The sequence below is a fragment of the Mastomys coucha genome, unplaced genomic scaffold, assembly GCF_008632895.1.
Source record: "Mastomys coucha isolate ucsf_1 unplaced genomic scaffold, UCSF_Mcou_1 pScaffold9, whole genome shotgun sequence".
NCBI lineage: Eukaryota > Metazoa > Chordata > Mammalia > Rodentia > Muridae > Mastomys > Mastomys coucha.
Window position 1 is genome coordinate 13,135,754 of NW_022196915.1, and position 20,480 is coordinate 13,156,233.

The 20,480-nt window shown below is 40.1% G+C and overlaps 1 protein-coding gene across 1 annotated transcript in view; it reads left to right on the plus strand.

The window, feature by feature from the left end:
* The first annotated feature begins 6,870 nt into the window (after nt 1–6,870).
* Arf4 (ADP ribosylation factor 4) overlaps nt 6,871–20,480 on the plus strand; it is a 17,428-nt gene continuing 3,818 nt past the window's right edge. The window contains exons 1-5 of the mRNA XM_031360963.1: nt 6,871–7,218; nt 13,389–13,469; nt 13,631–13,740; nt 19,112–19,183; nt 19,965–20,090. Of these exons, the coding sequence (XP_031216823.1) occupies nt 7,152–7,218; nt 13,389–13,469; nt 13,631–13,740; nt 19,112–19,183; nt 19,965–20,090 (456 nt within the window). The 5' untranslated portion in view covers nt 6,871–7,151. The remainder of the gene's footprint in view (nt 7,219–13,388; nt 13,470–13,630; nt 13,741–19,111; nt 19,184–19,964; nt 20,091–20,480) is intronic.

Consider the following 20,480-nt stretch of genomic DNA (forward strand, 5'->3'; position numbering starts at 1 on the left):
CCAGAGATCTCGTGTGGATTGCGTTCATAGATCCCATGAAATTGTCCTGGCAACACTTTTAGATGTCTTTAATCATTTGTTTATTTTTCCTAACTTCTCTCTTCTGTGGAGCTTAATACCTGTTGCATCTACCATCTAGCTCTCTGCTTCTTCATGTTAAGCTCTTTGTATCAGTTTCAAACTGATGGGAAAAATCCCCACGTGTCTCAGGCAATATCTATCCGTAAAATCAAATCAGATTCCTAACTCTCTATTCTTTGTTTGTGTGGTGTCTGGGGACAGGCAGCTTTATTGCCTGCTTCCCATTGCCTCACTCTTAGCACTTGAGGAGCCACTCAGTGGCTCTCCCAAGCAGTGGCCATTTCTTTGTTTTAGTTTCATGAGCTGGAACCATGTGCCTCAGCTCTGCTCTACTAAGAAGCCAGTGTTCTCCCCTATTAAACAATATCATTGTGTGTGTGTAATCCATCTGAGAATTTTTAAGTTAATAGTGGATTCTTGCCTTCCACATGGCGTGCTATCCTCACAGACTGCACTACCAGCCCCACCTAGGTTCCCTTAGATCCAAGGATGAATCACACACACACACACACACACACACACACACACACACACACACACACACACTTATTTTTAATATGCTTTTAGCTTAATGGCTTGGCTTTTCTAAGCCTTCCTCAGCTAGCATGCCCTTTTCACCCCCAGCTCTCTTCACTTTTAAATCTGCCCTCAACTTAGTTGTCTTCTCCTGTGTAGCACCGTAAGTCTGTCCTCAGCTTAGTTGTGTTTCTAATCTTCTGTGTGCTTCCCCAGGCCCAGCTAGGAAGCATCCAATGGCTACTCCACCCATGATCTCACATGACTGGTTGTTCTCTTCCTTCCCAAGGATTCTTTCCTCCTGCTGCATCTGCAAACCTACCTCCATGAACCTAGAAGTCCTGCCTCTTCTGCCCCGCCATTGGCTGCTAGCATCTTTATTGATTGATCAAGAACCAATTGGGGAACAGGACCTTCAGCATTTATTCCTGATCAGAACACCAGAACCACCCCCTATAAAAGTTCTCCAGCTGTTCTTTCTAAAGACTGAGTTGGATTCCTAACACCTACATGGTGGCTCATAACTGGCTGACTGTCACTCCAGTTCCAGAGGCTTGGACTCCTGGCTTCTCTGGGCACCAGGCATGCACATGATGCACAGACATAGATGCATGCAAAACACTTGTGCACATAAAATAAAAATGAAATTTAAAAAGGAACAAAGAGATGATTATAAAAGTCATGAAAACCAAGGTAAGGTTTAATGTGTAGCAGATTTGTCTCCATGCACCACTCTCCATGTATCTCATTGATGTACATAGACTTGGTTTGAACATGTTAACGTTTGTGTTACCACACTCATCTCTTTAACAGTTTTCCATCCACATGTTTCTGAGCTCCAACCTTATTGGTAAACTCACTACTATTCCCAGCTATGTGAGGAGCCCAGGTTTGCAAGTGGAGAATCAGCTCCCGGTTGGTGAACACCTCTTAAGCGGCTGGGTTGCACATTCCTGTGGTTCCATGTCCCTCTGCTGTGTTCATTGAACAGGCTGGGCTAGCTAAAGACTCTAAAAATTCCACACTGATGCCTACAGGAGAAAAGGTAGGTGGTAGATTCTTCATAGAAGCATAGATACTTTCCTACTATTGTGGATAAGTAATGTTCAAAAGATGTAACTTTTCAGAAGATGAGTAATGGAGTAATGCAAGATAATGAGATTAATGGTACAGTTTCTAGAACCTAAGGGAAAGCAAGGGCAAAAATTCCAGTTTGCACAGCAATTCGTAGACCAAGTCGCTTGTGTTCTCTGAACAGTGAGTTATATATGTTAAATTGAGTTTAAGGGATTTTTGTTTTGTTTTGTTGTTGTTGTTGTTTTGAGACAGGATTTCTCTGTATAGCCCTGGCTGTCCTAGAACTCACTCTGTAGACCAGGCTGGCCTCGAATTCAGAAATCCACCTGCCTCTGCGCCACCATCACTCGGTGAGTTTTAAGTTTTATTTATTTGCAATACTTGAATTCGATCAGAGAGTCTCATGCACAGTAGGCAAGTTACCACTAGACAAAGTAAGAGGATTCAATGAAATACTATATGTTCAGTGCAATGTCTGGCTTTGTAATCCTTCATAACCACTTAACACTGCAAGATATTAGCACCATATCCTCCTCTCAAATGTTTGAAATGTTAAGGCAAATTTAGTTCCCTTTGGATTTTTGCTAAATAGCCAAGTGTAATCTTGAACTCTTATCCCAGACTCCAGAGTAGTTGGGGTTACAGACATGTACCACTGTCCCCAGTTACTTTTTAAATGAGCTTGAAGTATAGAAATACCTAGAGCATTAAATCCAAAAGGACTACATATACTACATTTGTAAGCAAAGAGATGTCATTAAGAATAATTAGTCAGGGATGGTGAGATGGCTCAGCGGGTAAGAGCACCGTCTGCTCTTCTGAAGATCATGAGTTCAAATCCCAGCAACCACATGGTGGCTCACCACCACCCATAATGAAATCTGATGCCCTCTTCTGGTTCGTCTGAAAACAGCCACAGTGTTCTCATTTATAATAATAATTAAAAAAATCTTAAAAAAAAAAGAGAATTAGTCAGAGATAGGTGTGTAATCCAGCAATTGAGAAGCTGAAGCAAGAGGAACTTGAGTTCAAGGTCTGGGCTATAAAGTTAGATGCTATTAGAATGATCAAGGTGCTAGAGAGATAATTCAGTGGGTGAGAGCACTTGCTGTACAATCATGGGGCCTAAGTTGGTTCCTATCATCCTTGCAAGAACTTAGAATTTACATGCACCTGTAACCCCAGAACTGTGGGAACAGGGGCAAGAGAATGACTGGGACATTCTGGGTACTAGCATAGCTTCAGTTTTAGTGAGAGAACCTTTCTCAGGAGAGTAAGTTGAAGAATGACAGGATACCTGGTGTCTTTTTCTGGCCTTTAAATGTGCATATTGCACATGGGCATATAAACCACAAACATAAAATACATATATAAGCTTACATATATGCAGGTAAAAAGTGGGAGAAGGGGAGAAGGGCATGAGGAATGAACTGGTGTGTTGATGAGAGCTGGGGCAATATTATTACGTCTACCTCAAAGTTATTAGGGTTAATGAGGAATAGGAAATGGAAGTATAGAGTTGGCCTGGATAAACAGTAGCAATTTCTCCCTGAGGTTCAGTTTCCATACTTGGAAATGTCAAGTAACAAGTCGTTGTGCATAGTGGCTACATAATAATTATCATCAGAAGAAACAGGTTACTATCCTAATTCCACTTCCCTTACAGTTGCCTTGGGTGTGTTGTTCAATCTCTCTGATCCTGAATAACCCTATCTGTATAATACATTCCAGCAGGCTAGCTGTTAATACTGTTTTGTGATCAGTTGCCTACTTGATATATAGCATATTCTTAATCGGAAGTCTAAAAATATGTTTTGATATTACTTTTCCTTTTGTTTGCTTTAGGTTTCGAAGAGATGAACAGAATAATAGAACATTTTTATTTATTTATTTATTTATTTTAAAGATTTATTTATTTTATATATGTGAGTATATACTAGAAGAGGACATCAGATCCTATTACAAACGGTTAGGAACTACCATGTCGTTGCAGGGAATTGAACTCAGGACCCCTGGAAGAGGAGTCAGTGCTCTTAACCACTGAGCTATTTATTCTTAACTAAAGAGGATATAAAGTCCTCTTGAGTGCTAGGGTCAGAAATCAGGCCCTAAAGCCTGAAGGCGGGGGAGGTGGATTACATGGAGTTTGGGGAAATTTAGAGACTAAATTTGAGATCTTTTTAGTGGTTAGGATGTAGCTCAGCTGTTGTTTGTTTAACATACATGAAAGTCCTTGGTTTGATCCTACCATAGTAAGTGTGGAGGCAGCTTGGTATATATGAGCCTCTGGGAGAGGTGGGGTGGGTGGGTAGAGACACACAGAGAGTGGGTGGGAGAGGAGGGCACTTAGAAGAGTGGCAAGTACGCTTTCCTCTTCAGTATTTTTTTTTTTAAAGTGCAATCTAGGTTGTTTGTGTGTTTCCCTATTACAACTTTTTAAAAAGCTATCTGGTTTATATCTTAATTTTTGCTTTGGACTTAAAAAATATTAAATAAGGGCTGGAGAGACAGCTTAGTGGATAAGAGTACAAATAAACTTTAAAAAAGATTAGGTGTCAATGGTCGACTAGAGGTTGTTAGCAAAGAGAGGTTAAGTACAAAGAAGTATGAGTAAGTTTGTTTTGTAGATAACAGAAATAGTACCAGTGGTCTCACAGATAAGAATATAGCAGATAGTTTTATTCAAGGCCATGTAAAAATATACAGTGCATATGCTACAGGGGAGCAGCTGGCCCCAGTGAGCCCTGGTTACTACCTGGGGCTTCCTTTTGCAGGCCCAAGCAAAGGAGGATTTATTTCCTAGGCATAGTGGGATTTTGTTGTGATTCATAGGCTCATGTTATGTCTTTGTTCACTGCACATGTCCTTTTTTACATTGCATCTCATTTTAATTGTATGCACACCCCATCATGAATAGGCATAGGATAGTTGATAGGTGAGTTTCCCCTGCAAGTTCACTCACAGGATAGTTTGGCATATAGCATGTAACTCCAGGGCTGATTTAGGCTAGGTTGTCCCAGTGCCCTTAGTTTCTGGCCATGTGTTTAGCCATAAAATGGGATTTACTAAGGGTTTCTCAGGAACTAAGCTTAATGCAGGTAAGGGTCTCAGATTGCAAGGTGCATTATTGAGAAAGCTGTGTGTGTGTAGCTCAAGCTAAGTAGGTCCTAGGTTGTCAGGTTATGTCTATGTCCACCAACCTTAGAAATGGTCATGCAACAGAATATGCATTATTAAATTGTACACTTAAAATTGGTAAATCAGTGGATGAAGTTATATCTCAGTAAAGTGATTTTTTTTTTTTTTTTTTTTTTTTTTTTTTTTTTTTTTTTTTTTTTTTTTTTACTTTCAATATAGGTTTCTCCATTCCCTGGAAAGGTTTCCTTCCTCCATAGTTAATCAGGTAACTGCTAATGACTACAGAATTCTATTTTAAATTCCTGTGCTGTATCCACATGCTTGCATACAAACATATACACACAGTGAGAAACTGTATTATTGCTGGGTTCTCATAGAGTTCAGGCTATGATGACCTTGTCTTCCTGATCCTCCACTTTCTATTTGCTAATAGCTGGGATTACAAATATGCCCTATCACAGACGGCAGAAATTTGTATTTTGTTTTAGAGTCAGTCTCATGTACTCCAGGCTGGCCTCTGCAGGGATGAATGAACCTGAAGCTTTTATGATAAGACTTTCATTAACTGATCTATATCCTTAGAAATCTATTTTCTTTTCCTTTTCAGATTTATTTATTTATTTATTATATGTAAGTACACTGTAGCTGTCTTTGACATCCCAGAAAAGGGCATCAGATCTCGTTACGAATGGTTGCGAGCCACCATGTGGTTGCTGGGATTTGAACTCAGGACCTTTGGAAGAGCAGTCAATGCTCTTAAATAGGAAGAGTTATTTATGAAGATAAGTCATCACACGTTGAACCTAAGAACTAGGGAACTGAGCTGGTGAACACTAACTAGGAAAGGAAGGATTTCGGATACTACTGATAGTAAACTTCGGCAATAGTTGTAGGGGTTGTTAGGTGGGAAGTGGTGACATTCTTAAGAGAATTTGCTTTTTAAAACAAAAAACAAAAAAACAAACTATCTTATTTTGTAACCAGTAAAACGGTAGTAAATCTTTCATTATTATTCTGGGAATAATAATGAATAGGACAGTCAAGGTTGATCTCTCAAAGAATTAGTACTCTACTGGGTGTGGTGTACAAGCCTAGAAACCGGGCCACTCTGGAGGGTGATGTAGGAGGATCACAAATTCGAGAACAGCTTGTCATCTCAAAAGGAAGACTGTCCACAGTGGCAGAATGCTCTTAACTTTAGCATGCTTGAAATCCTGGGTTCCATCCTCAGTACTGGAAGCGGATGGAAAACCATCAGAGCATTTGCATCTTGTGATTCTTGGCGTCGTGCCTAGGAGTTTTCCACCTTTACTCTGCCAGCAGGTCTGTTTTTAATTATCTCTGTAGAAGCTAGTGTCAGAATCTGCCTCTGTGAAGATCAGCCACGCCTTATTTACTATCTAATACTTTCATTTAACTGCAAAAATTAGAGACACCTTTACCCTTAGAGGGATACTTTAGATATCTATAGGTATTTTTAAAATGAATAAAAATAAGTCTATACAAGTAAAGACTTTCCTTTGTTGTGCGGGTTGTCTTTGGATCTCCTATCCCAGCTTGCGGTGAGCAGCGAGCTACTAAGGATGCGTCACATGAAGTCCGTCTCAGCGCATGTCCCTACCCAGCCTGGAAAATCTTTATTGTTTAAAACAGGGTCCATCTCCGTTCCTTCATTGTGACAAACCTATTGGTCGCTTGCAAGGTTCGATTGCATTTGTGGGAGTAGGAAACCCCGAGGCTCCCGGGAAGGAAGAAGTCACCCAAAGGTCAGCAAGAACGTCACTACTCAGCCCACATTGCACTTCTCGCCTGCCTGGAACCTTGGACGACTACTACTATCCATCCGGGCGGAAGCCACTCACCTCGAACCCCATTGGACGAGATGCAGCAAGGGCTCATGGGAGCCTGCCTGTCCTTCCGGAAGGCTGTGCCAACCGTCTTCGCTGGGCTCCACGTCCGGTGGGTCTCACGTCGGCGTAGCGGGCGCAGGCCCTCTGCGCGCAGGCGCCGTGGCACGGGCGGCGTCCGCGACGCAGGGGGGTGGGGCAGCGCTGACGCGATTCTGTCCGCGTTGGAGCGGGCGGGCCGCCGCCTGAGTCTCCGCGGCCGCCGTGTGACGTGGCACAGCCGAACACTTAACGCTGCGCCGGAGCCACCGCATCAGTCGCCGAGCAGGTCCTGGTCCCGCTACGTCGTGAGCCGCGGCTTCGCCGAGACTCCGGCCTGCGAGACGGGTCTTGAGCGTTTTCTCTTCCGCCCACTCGGTTGTGAGCCGGAACCGTGAAGGCCCGAGAACGCCCCAGACCCCTTCTTTCTGACCGTCAAGTGCCACCACCGCTATGGGCCTCACCATCTCCTCACTCTTCTCGCGCCTCTTCGGCAAGAAGCAGATGCGCATTTTGATGGGTGAGTGAGGGGCCGGGACTGGGGAAAGCCATATGTCTACGCCGGTGGCCCCGGACCCAGCCGCCTCGGCTGCGGTGGGGGAGGGCGGTCAAGAAGCATCCTTCGGGGGAACAATGGGGGCGAGGGGCGAGGGATTTGTTTGCCACAGAGGCTGAGTCAGAGAGTTGGGCCAGATTTCCTCGTTGTGCGTGCCCTTCTCTTCCTGATCTAATTGAGAGCCCGAGGAGATTGAGCGGAGATGTAGGGTTAGTTCACACTGGCGGAGCTCATTCTAAGGGGGTGCATTCTTCCACCTCACTTTCCTGGCGATGGGCAGCGGTCGAGAGTGAAGCTGGCCTTTTCCAGCCTTCCTCCTCCCCCTTTCTTGGTCGTGTACGCCCTGTGCACACACCATTGGTATGTGACCGGGGCTAGGAACCGCCTGGGGCAGGAAGTGACCAGGCCCACTGTGGCGAAGGAGCACCCAAGGTTCGGAAAAAAAGTCCGGAGTCTTTTGAGCTCATTTTCCTAAACTTTGCTTTGCTCTGGATTCGACTTTGTTTTCTCTTGATTATGAAGCCTATTCTGTGGAAATGGAAGTTATCCCATGGCTGTCTTTCAGTTCTAAACCTGTTTGGTTTGCTATCTTTCTTTGCTCTTTCAAACTAATTTTATCTGGCCCGGATAATAATAAAATCCAGAAGCTTTTAGAAACGAAATCTGCTTTTAACCGGATACTACTAACGCACCTTAATTAAGCTACTAAAAAAATAGTTTGTTTAAAAAACTGCATCTCTGTGACAGGTTTTATTGCCCAGTGGAGGCCATTCGCTTGGGCATTGTAAAGTGATCTCTCTTTAGTACAGCAGTCTACCTCACAGCTGAGTTGCCAGGACCTGAATGATGCCTTTTAAAAAGCCCCGAGAACACTGAATATTGACACTTGTTGAGTGCGAGGAGAAAAGGATTATTTTGAGCATCCACTCCCACGGAGCGCTTCAGTTTCTGTAGTATTGCAGAGAGCATGGCTGTGCAAGTTGGTTATTGTTCGTTTGTTCAGCTTCTTTACAATTCATAAAAACAATTGTTCGTGATTCATTCACAAAGCTAAGTGAAAATGTTTTCTTTCATAGTTTTGCAGATAGCCTTTATGAAAAGGACAATTATTTTAGGAGGGCGGACGTGTTATTTAAGCTTTAAGTGGTTAGAAATTGGCAGTGCGAAAAAGGCTGAAGTCAAAGGGAGGACTTTGCACTGTGATAAATGGGTTTCTTAGAGATTAGCCAGTGCAGGATTGTATTACTGAAAAATAAAGAATTTATTGTAAATGAATTCTGGTTTTCGTTGTCAGAGTCTTATGATGGCCAAAGGGATGGAGGGAAAAGACTGGAATGATTTAAGCACTTTACTATGTTTGAGAAACGTAGACAATGGAAGTAGACAACAAGCATTCAGCTAGTTGCTGTTATGGAGGATAGAAGTCATGGTTTAGGTTTACTCTTATTTAAGTATTTACTCACTCAGGTTTGCTATTCTTTTTGTTGTTGTTGTTTTATGGCAGCAGGGGGTCTCTACATAGCCCTGGCCGTCTGGAACTCACTATGTAACTATGTAGACCAGGCTGGTCTCAAACTCACAGATAACCACCTCCCTGCCTGCCAACTGCTTGTGCCCAATTCAATGGTTTCTGCTGGGCAATAAAACCTGTTACCAGCCGGGCGGTGGTGGCGTACGCCTTTAGTCCCAGCACTTGGGAGGCAGAAGCAGGCGGATTTCTGAGTTCAAGGATAGCCTGGTCAACAGAGTGAGTTCCAGGACAGCCAGGGCTACACAGAGAAACCCTGTCTGGAAAAACCAAAAAAAAAAAAAAAAAAAAAAACCTGTTACCAACAAGCACTTTTTAAACGATGTTATTTTAATAGTTCAATTAAGGTGCTTTAGAACTATCTGGTTTAAAAAAACATTTCTAAAAATTGACGTTCTAATTTTATTATTATCCAGCCCAGATGGATAAAATTAGTTTGAAAGAACAAAGACAGTAAACCGACAGGTTTAGTGTTTTAGGTTTAGAGCTGAAAGACAGCCCTGGGATAAATGCCTTTGGTTTGCTGTTCTTATTTTACACTATAATTTAGAAGTACTCAGTTTTCCTTGTTTAAAAGCACTCTAGTCACAAAGTCAACTTTTATAGTAACTCATCAGAGGAAGTATAAATGTCGGTTCTGTGCGTGAACTGGGAACACAGTGGTTTGGAAGTCTGGTAATTCCTACATTTTTGAGTATTGGTTTTTGTCTTTGTGGGTTTATGAGTGATTGACCTTGTCGTTAATAATCACTTTTATGATATCTTCCCCATTTGAATATTGGGAATTCTAGTGAATGAATGGTTGTATGTATGCACATGTGCTCTTGTGTGTGTGTGTGTGTGCGTGCGCGCGCGCGCGCGTGTGTGCGTGCGTGCGTGCGTGCGTGTGTGTTTACTTTGTGGTATGGTTTTGAGAATGGAACCTAAGGCTAGCCTAGCCTAGCCCTAAATGATTGTTTTGTTTTGTTTTCCTCTCTTTCATTAGCGGGCTCTTATTTTCTTTATTAGTGTTAAATATGCCTCCTTAAGTCATTGGCTTCTCATACTCTTTTTTTTTTTTTTTGGTTCTGGGGATCAAAATCAGGGTCTCTACATAACAATTGAGCTACATCAGTAGTCCTAGATTATTGTTTAGAAGTGTATAAAGAAACAGTAATTAGGACTGGAGAGATGGCTCAGAGGTGAAGAGCCCTGGCCACTTTTTCAGAGGTTCTGAGTTCAATTCCTAGGTGGTTCATAACCATCTATAATGAGATCTGGAGCCCTCTTCTGGCATGTAGGCATAAATGCAAGCAGAACACTGTGTACATAATAAATCTTTAAAAAGAAGAAAGGCAATTTGCCAGAACCTAACTACTGTGGAAATGAAAACTTAATTTATGTAATAGCTGATCTCCCAAGATTAATTTGAGTTTTTTTGTTTTTTTTTGTTTGTTTGTTTTTTTTTTGTTTTGTTTTGTTTTTTCCAGTCAGAGTTTCTCTGTATATCCCTGGCTGTGACCAGGCTGGCCTCGAACTCAGAAATCCACCTGCCTCTGCCTCCCAAGTGCTGGGATCAAAGGCGTGCACCACCACCGCCCGGCCCCAAGATTAATTTGAGATGTTGGAAGATGTGGCTAATAGTTAACCATAATTAAAAATAAGCCTAGCCAGGGGTAGCATTATGGTGTTTGTCAGTAATCCAGCACCAAGGAGTCTGAAACAGGAGGATACTGTGCTTCAAACACTAACAAATAAATAGCCAATACAATATATTGAATTTAACATCTTCTAGACAGTTGACCAACAGAAATGATGCACTAGGTACTTATAAGGAAAGTTTACTCATTTGAATAATGCTAAATTTAAATTCAGGGACAACTGGCTTTTATCTTAGATTACTCAGGTAGCCAGAGTTAGAAAGCAGTAGCTCTAGCCAGGCAGTAGTGGCGCACGCCTTTAATCCCAGCACTTGGGAGGCAGAGGCAGGCGGATTTCTGAGTTTGAGGCCAGCCTGGTCTACAGAGTGAGTTCCAGGACAACCACGGCTATACAGAAAAACCTTGTCTTGAAAAACCAAAAAAAAGAAAAAAGAAAAGAAAAGAAAAGAAAGAAAGAAAGAAAGAAAGGAAGGAAGCAGTAGCTCTGAATTGTAAGGTAGGTCTGTCTGTATCCTAGAGGTCTATGAAAAGGTGTACTTTTGGCAAATAAATACTTAAATTTTTTTTCTGAAATTACTAATGTATTTGTAGAGGAGTTAGTTGCTAATTTAAACCTATTTTCTTTGATCTTGGTGAGAATGTTTCTGGGGATGAAATGTCTCTATTTACTGAGCCATCTTGCAAGTTCTTTGAGACAGGATCTTATGTAATTATGTAGCTGAGGCTGGCCTACTCACTATGTAGCTAAGGATGACCTTCAGCTTCTGTTCTACCTCCTGAGTACTGGGAAGGAGCCTCTATTTGGTCGTTTAAAAACTATACTAATAAGTAATAAAATTGTACTAATATATGAGGCTTTAAACTAGAGTGGATGGATGCTCCATTTTATAAATCCTCTTATTAGGTAATTCTGGGTTCTGATTATTTTTTTACATCCAATTTAGACTTGAAAATAGTGATCATAACTTGTAATTCAACCATTTCACTATTATGTACCTGTTATCATTGTTTTCAGGTGTTAAGGTGTTGAGTTAAACATTAAGTAGGTGGTTTTGCCTAAACTAGTACTCAGTTGATTTAGTTATAAATTTTTTTAAATTCTGGGATAAAATAAGTGCCTGCAGCCAAATGAGATATTCTTTAAAAGGAAAAAAAAAAGTAGAGCCAAGTGTTGGGGCACACGCCTTTAATCCCAGCACTCAGGAAGCAGAGGCAGGCAGTCTCTGAGTTCTAGGACAGCCAGTGCTACACAGAGAAACCCTGTCTCATAGAACAAAGCAAAATTAAATTCAAAATTCAAAAATTAAATTAAAATTCAAAATTAAATTAAAATTCAAAATTGACCTTTTATTTATGAGAGCTTTAGTATACAAAAGATGTAGGTTTTGAGAATTATACTTGAAAACATTTAATTTGTTCTTCACTACTACTATAATAGAGGTTTATAGAACACCTTCTGCTATACCCCATAAATGAGCGTATTCCCCCCACTTAACTGTGTCATGGATTAAGAACAGAGACATAATTTAGTACATGCCTGTAATTTTAGCACTTCAGAGGCAATGTCAGAAGGATCAAGATATCCCAGCCAGCTTTGGTACAATATGAATTTGAGGTCAGGCTGGACTACATGAGATCCTGGTTCAGAAAACAAGGCAACAAAACTAAGAATTAGAGAATAATATGATACAACCATTTTCATAACCCAAATCAAGACTTTGAATCTTATTTATACATATTTTATGTTGATACAGATTTAGGTAGTGGCAAAAGTAGTCTTATCAGGAGACTAGGACATAGTTACTCCTTAGCATTAAGAAGTTTTAAAAAAATTTTTTTAAAGATATATTTATTTATTATATATAAGTACAATGTAGCTGTCTTCAGACACCCCAGAAGAGGACGTCATATCTCATTACAGATGGTTGTGAGCCACCATGTGGTTGCTGGGATTTGAACTCGTGACCTTCAGAAGAGCAGTCATTGCTCTTAACCACTGAACCATCTCCAGCCCCAACATTAAGAACTTTTTAAAGGAAAGATTTCACACTTAAGTTTTAACTGTGTATATGTGTGTCCATATGTTGGTTGTACACATGAGTATTGTACCTGTCCGGGCCAGAAGAAGGCATTAGATTCTTTAGAGCTGGACTTACAGGCACTGTGAGCCCTCTGATAGTGGGTGCCAGGAACTGAACTAGTATTTACTGTTAACTACTAAGTCATATCTCTAGCATGAAGAGCATTTGTTCAAAATATACTGCTAAATACTAAACAAAGGATTAATTTTTGGTCTGGAGATGTAGCATAGTTGGTGTACTATCTTGGCTTCTTCCATTCTTAACAGGCACTTAACTTGCCTATAATCCTAGCACTAATGTTCAGGAATATAGAGGCAGGAATATCAAGAGTTAAAGGGCATCCTCAGCCACATAATGAGTTTGAGGCCCCTCTGGGATACAGAAAAGACCCTTTCTCCAAACAAAGGCATTCAGCCAGTCGGTGGCGCAGTGTCGAGAGGTACGAACTCTAGTCTGCCTCTATTTCTCTGTCTATAAGAGTGGTTCTCAACCTTTCTAATGCTGAGACCTTTTAATACAGTTCCTCATGTTGTGGTGACTCCCCAATCATAATATTTTCATTGCTACTTTATAGCTGTAATCTTGCTACTGTTATGAATTGTAATGTAAACATCTGCTATGCAGATGGTCTGTGAAAGGGCTGTTTGACTCCATCCCCCAAAGGTGTTGCAGCACAGATAGAAAATCATTGGTCTGTAGGTCTAAAGAGAAAAATGGAAAGGGTTGCAGGAAGTGTTGATTTGGAGGGGCGGGCAGAAATGAGAAAAATTACATTTAACTCACTTATGTATCAAGCAGTTAACTCTTGCTTTGAAACTAAATTGTTTAATTACTTCCTTGTGTATATGTATGATCAGATTTTGAATCTATGGTGTTTTCTTCTAGTTGGATTGGATGCTGCTGGCAAGACGACAATTCTGTATAAACTCAAATTAGGGGAAATAGTCACCACCATTCCTACCATTGGTAAGAACATTTATAGATGACTTTATAGAGTGAGAAATTTTAATCTTAGAGATGATATTGGTAAAACTTAACAAGCTAATCTAATAGAATTCCACATTAAAGGGGTTTATTTTTGTGATACTTTATTATGCACAATGGTCATTTTGTTTTTTTTCTTACAGGTTTTAATGTGGAAACAGTAGAATATAAGAACATTTGTTTCACAGTATGGGATGTTGGTGGTCAAGATAAAATTAGGCCTCTGTGGAGGCATTACTTCCAGAATACCCAGGTGAGAAATGCCATATATTTGTAACTTTAGTTTATAGATTTTATACTGAGTGTTACTCAGAGTTTACATTCTTCTCATCACCAGTCTCATTCTTTAGTATCCTCTGCCTCGTGCCTTTGAAAATTCAGTTACCTAGTGAGGAAGAACTAGCTGCTCTAGTAAGATTTTTGAATGGAAGTGAATGAGTTCTCAAGAATGAGTTTTCAGGCCTGGTGTGGTGGCACATATCTTTATTTCAGCCCTTGGAGGCAGGGGCAGAGGCAGGTGGATTTCTAAGTTTGAGGATAGACAGGGCCACACAGAAATCCTATCTTGAGCCCTCCCCACCAAAAAAATCCCAAAATACAGATGAGCAAAAAAACTAAAAAGAATGAATTATTTTATCAGTAGTTCTTTTTATTTTAACCTTAATTTTGAGATTAAGGTATTTATCACAGTGGCTCTAATAAGACAGAGGTAGAACTTGATTAATACAATCTGTTAACTTTTAAGGCTAGTTTTAATAGGATATGTTGGCATGAAAAAAGATCTTACTGACTATGTAGATTAGAAGTGGTCAAATTTGGCTCCATTTTGGATCACTGGGGGAGTTTTGAAAAATCTCCAGTGTCCAATCATAGGTCAGAACCTTGGTCATGTAAGCCAAGCAGTCTTAGTGTTGTAGCACTTGAGTGTGCATACCAATCACCTGAGTATTGGTTTAAATTTCAGATCAATTCAGTGGGACAAGCTTCTTAGATTTTATACTTCTAACAAGTTCTTTTGTGGTCTTGGTTTTGCTAGTTTGAGTTATTAAAACAGCAGCTCTATTGACATTATTGAACTGTGGGGATGCCTCTTTTGGGCGACGAACAGTATTCTTAGTGTCTGCCTATTAAATGCTAGTAACAGCTCACCTTCCCAGTCAAGTTGTGACGACTACAAATGCTTGCACACTTGCCAAAAACTCCCCAGGGACAAAATTATTTTCTGGTGAGAACAACTATTCTAGTTCTCCTGTTCTTGTGGTTTCATTTTTGTTTTTTCTCTCTCCTGAGCATTGGTATTGCAGACATGCAGCAGTGTGCAGGGGTTTCTAAATGTGAGGAAACTGGAACTTAGAAGTGCTTCAAGATCGAGGAGTTGTAGCTGGGCTGCAGTGGCACAGACCTGTAATTGTAGCACTTGGTAAGAAGGGACTGTGTAAGCTTGAGTCCAGCCTATTCGACAGAGCAAGTTCAGTTCAGCTAAGGCTGCATGGGAGAATCTATCTTTAAAAAGAAACGATTGAGGAGTTCCTTGTTGTTAATGTGGTCTCAGTTCTTGTGTTTCTCCCACTGTATGAGGGTTACACATTAGGTTTTCTTTACTACCAGAGTTGAGAATGTTTTGAAGTAGTATATTGAGCACTTGGGGTGTTTAAGCTTTGCAGTGTTGTGCTTATTCTCCTTAGGTATATTGTTGCCTGGTAGTAGTGAACACACTTGTTGAGTGGCTGCAACAATCCTGGCTTGAGTAGTATGTCTTAATAAGTATGAATATCAAATATGTGGCATAATTTATTACTGAAAAACAAGAGTGTTCATTCACATGGCTTTGGATAGAAAACAGATTTTTGCAAAAGTAAAGGCTTTAAAAACTTGATTGGAAATAGAAGCTAACAAACACAATTCATGTGTAACTAGTGCAGTGTCAGTTATTAAATATGGTTATATATTTAACCAGTACTCATTTACGACATGTTACACCTTCAATTGTTTTAAGGTAGGTTGTAGATATTTATTTTAAGGAGTATATTTTTTAAACCAAATTAGGCATAGTGTAAATCTTGCTGATTTTTAAACCTTAAAACAGTGGTATTATCCCCGTATTTGTTTATAATGCTTTGTAAGACATGTCAATCATGAATTTGAGAATAGATTTATCCCTTGACAGAGCATTCTTCATCCTAGGGAGCTCTTGCCTGCTAGTGTAATTACAGCTAAGCTATTTTAGCTGGCATTTTTTTGTATTCTTAACCAGTTCTTCACACTCTTAACATTTAAACACAGCTAATTGCCTATTGTGGTAAATTCCTATCCCCTCATTAAATAATTACAGTTCTTTTGCTTTTCTAAATAATTATTTGCATTTTAAAAAAGGTTCATTTTAATTTTGTGTGTATGTGGTTTTTTGCCTACATATATGTATGCGTACTACATACATGTCTGGTGCCTGCAGAACCAGAAGATATCCTGAATATCCTGGAGCTGGAATTATGGATGGTTGTGAACTGCTGAGTGGGTGCTAGGAGCTGACCTAGGTCCTTTACTAGTGCTTTGAACTACTGAACCACCTGTACTGCCCCCAATTTGTTTGGCTTTTTAAGTAATCTTTTCTTAACAAATGAATTTATTTTTAGAAGCCTAGCTTTTCCATACTGTTGTTCCTAGGCTATTACAGGAATGAACTTAGAATTTATTCTTAAAATCTTCTTCATACTAATATTACTTGGAATTGATAACATTATTTACATTTAGAAAAAAAATGAAAATGTAATGTTAGAGAATGAGCTTGGGGCTGGAAAGACGGCTCAGCAGTTAAGTGCGAGTTCTCACAGAGGCCTGGGTGTGCTTTCCAGCACCCAATGGTGTTGCACAACATGTAACTTCAGTTTCAGGGGGATCTGACACCTGTCTGTGGGTACATACACATACCCATTAAAAAATACAATTAATTAATTAAATAAATTCTGTAGGGGTTAGAGTTGTGGAAGAATATTTAACCAAACACTTAAATATAAGGTACATACTTTTAACAGAGATGAAGTTTAACTACTGTTTCATTAACTGAGAATTTCGTATACTGTGCAGTTTGAAAATTTTCAAAAAGGTCTTGAATCAGTTGTTTTCTAATGCCACTTCTTTTGTTGGATAAAATTGTAATTGCAGATATCTTCAAAATTCTTACTGCCATCTTTTTGTTACGAATGTCTTTGACTTTGTAAACCTTGAATTTTTTATGAGAGACTTGCTTAGGGCTTGTTTCCTCCAATTAGAGAGTTAGAAGGCTACATTTTAGAGCAAGATTTTTTTTGTTCCTATGATGAAGTATATGAAAACTATTGACTGAACAGGTTATGTTGATGTATTTAGAAATAGACACATTAACAACAGAGAAAAGGAGGCCATGAATTTGGAAGAGAGCAGAGGGTTTGGGGGTACATGGAGATGTTGGAGGGAGAAAAGGGAAGAGGAGAAATAATGTAATTATATTTTAATCTCAAAAAAAATAGAGAAAAAAATTATATAGAAACAGTTCTTTTTTTGTGTGTTACTAATGAAATACTTTTTCTTTTTGGTTTTTCGAGACAGGGTTCCTCTGTGTAGCCCAGGCTGTCCTAGAACTCACTCTGTAGACCAAGCTGGCCTTGAACTCAGAAATCCGCCTGCCTCTGCCTCCCAAGTGCTGCGATTATAGGCGTGTGCCACCACCGCCCGGTGAAATACTTTTTCTTAAAGATGATTAAACTATCAGGAAGTTATTCTTATTACCACACACCTGAAAACAACACATTAGTACCATTCTCCAATTCTCCAATTTATTTTAAAAAACAAGAAACAAGGTGTGTTAGACCTCTGTTTCACACTTTGTACATGCCTTTTACTGCATACATAAGTCAGCGTCACTCATAATTTTGGAGGGTCCTTTGTTTATTTTCCTTTTGTCTTCACCATTGTCTCTGTTTGTTCATTTTCTTCACTTTTGAGACTGGGTCTCACATAGTTTATAGCACCCTGGAAGTCACTGTAGCTGATAGTCCTTGTGTTCTCCTGCCTCTATTGCCTGAATGTTTCAGTTACAGAGGAGTGCAACACCACACCCAGTTTTGCTCTGTGTAAGAGCTCAAACCCAGAGCTGCTTGCAGACTAGGCAAGCATTCTACTCTCTGCCCTGCACTCCAAGACTTGTAGCTCTTCTGCTACTTTAAATATGGTAGGGAAGAGAAAAGGGTTACAGTTGTTTCTCTTAGCATGGACAAAGATAGTCATTGGTTAATATGATTTTTTGTGCTTTGCCTGTGTGTGTGTGTCTGTACACACATGTGTGTTTTGTGGTTTTTTTGTTTTGTTGGGGTTTTTTGGATTTGAAGTAAGGTTGATAGGTTAAAATCACATGGTGCTTAAGTTAGTTTTCAATATATTAGCCTTGAGCTTATCTTTCTGTTGCTTATTTGGTTTTTATTTTAACAGGAATGACTTAGTTAGGGTTATTGTTGCTGTGATGAAACACCATGATCAAAGCAATCTGGGGAGGAAAAGGTTCATTTGGCTTTGGCTCCCATGTCATGGTTTATCATCAAAAGAAATGAGGACAGGAACCTAGATGCAGGAGCTGATGGAAGGTTGCTATTAACTGGTTTGCTCTTTTGGTTGCTCAGCCTGCTTTCTCATAGAACTCAAGACCACCAGCCCATGGATGGCACCATCCACAATTGGGCTTGGGGCTTCATACATCAATCACTAGTTAAGAAAATGCCCCACAGTCCTGCCTATAGCCTGATCTTTGTTTTTGTTTGTTTGTTTTGTTTTGTTAAATATTTATTTTATGCATGTGTACTCTATTTGCACGCACACCTGTATACAAAAAGAGGGCATCAGATCCCAGTAATAGATGGTTGTGAGCCACCATGTGGTTGCTGGGAATTAAATTCAGAACCTCTGGAAGAGCAGTCAGTGCTCTTAACTGCTGAGCCATCTCCAGCCCCCTATAGCCTTACCTTACGGAGGTTCCCTCTTGTCAGTTTGCATCAGCTACCATAAATTAACTTGAACAGAAACTTTTTTCTTTTTAATTTAAAATCCTCTCTCTCTCTCCCCCTCCCCCGTGTGTGTGTCTCTCTGTGTGTGTGTCTATCTGTCTGTCCGTGGGGTACCACTGAGACACAATTTGCATTGTTGGGAGGAATCTACTCTTTCCTCTCACCATGTGGGTTCTGGGGATCAAACTCAGGTTATTATGCAACTTTACTTGCTGAACTATCTTGTTAGCCCCATGTTAGAGACTTTTAAAAACTCTATAAACCCTCTGTCTTGGTTATGGTTACTGCTGCTGTGCTGAAACACTATGATTACAGCAACTCAGAACCACCAGCCTGGGGACAGTACTACCTACTATGGGCTGGGCCCTTCTGTGTCAGTAGCTAATGAAGAAAGTGCCCTACAGCTGCATCTCCTGGTGGGAAGCCTTTTCTCACTTGGTTTCTTCCCCTCTGATGACTTAAGATAAAACTGGCCAGGACACAAGAGCATATTTTCTACCCCATGTCTAACTAAAGAACTCTGGATACTGTTTTGCTGGGTATTTTATATTGTGTGGCTGTTTTAATTTATTGGAAAAAAATTTTCCCTAGGGTCTCATTTTTGTGGTAGATAGCAATGATCGTGAAAGAATCCAGGAAGGAGCAGCTGTGCTGCAGAAAATGGTAAGTATAGACTTTAAGTTGATCATTTTCAAGGTGTGTAGTTTTGAGAATTGTCAATGGTTACACATTTTAGAGGTGGAAATAAACTTGGGAAACTATACTATTTAACAAAAGAATGCACAGGAAAGCCTTCTGTACCCTTGGTTCCTGTATAACAGTCACTTATTTTAGATTTCATGTATGTGTAGTAATCATTTAAGACTAGAGTCTTCCACATAGCATGTTATATGCACATTACACAATGTATCATAGCTATGTTTATCTGTTCTTGGTACACTTCTTGCACTGGAAAAGATAGGAGTCCAAAAAAGAAATCCTACCTAAATAAACTCACTACTTAGGTGCCTATGATCATGGGATACATATTTTGATACCTATTTTTGTCCTTGTCAGTTCTGAACCTGAGTGGGTAATCATGAGGGCTGAATGGTGATAAACACCATAGAATGGAGGATGATTGGCTTTAAACAGTTGTGCTGCAGGAATGACAGCCCAGGCCTGTGATTCTCGGGGGAAAGAGCAAAATCTCAATTTTGAGGCTAGTCTAGGGGAGAAACAGTAACAAACGCAAAAACGGTTTCTTTTCTTAAAGGTAAATCATTATTTGCTCAAACTGAAGGATATGAGATTTATAAGAGTACTTAAAAATTTACATAGAGAAATTGAATTGGTGTTCTATAGCTTGTTTAATGTTAAATAGAATGTATATGTAGGAAGATTGTTGTGCATAGTTGTTTGATTTTTGATGGATAACTGCTAACAGTTTAGCCTATATCTCCAGCTTCTGGAAGATGAGCTGCAGGACGCAGTGTTGCTGCTTTTTGCAAACAAACAGGACTTGCCAAATGCTATGGCCATCAGTGAGATGACGGATAAATTAGGTCTTCAGTCTCTCCGGAACAGAACAGTAAGTATTGGTAGGGGACTCTAAGCTCCTCACTGGTGAAGTCAGGGTAATTAGGCTAATACTCAGCTGCCTGTTAGTATTGTTGTTATTACAGTGTGGAGGTAGGGTCTCACTTGTAGTCTTGACTGGCCTGGAACTTATTATGTAGACTAGGCTGGCCTCAAACTCAAAGAGATCTGGTCATCTCTGCATATGCCACAATGTTGGCCCAGTTTAAATGTATAATTATTATTTCCTTTGGACATATAGGAAGTTGTAAAAATATGGTAATGTGATTTCTAGTGCCACGGACCAGGATTTCTCACGGGGTCCCTGTTCTGCAGGACAAGGGATTCTGGCCAGGTGGGCACGGGATTCAGCTTTGACAAACAGACTACACACGAGTGGTGT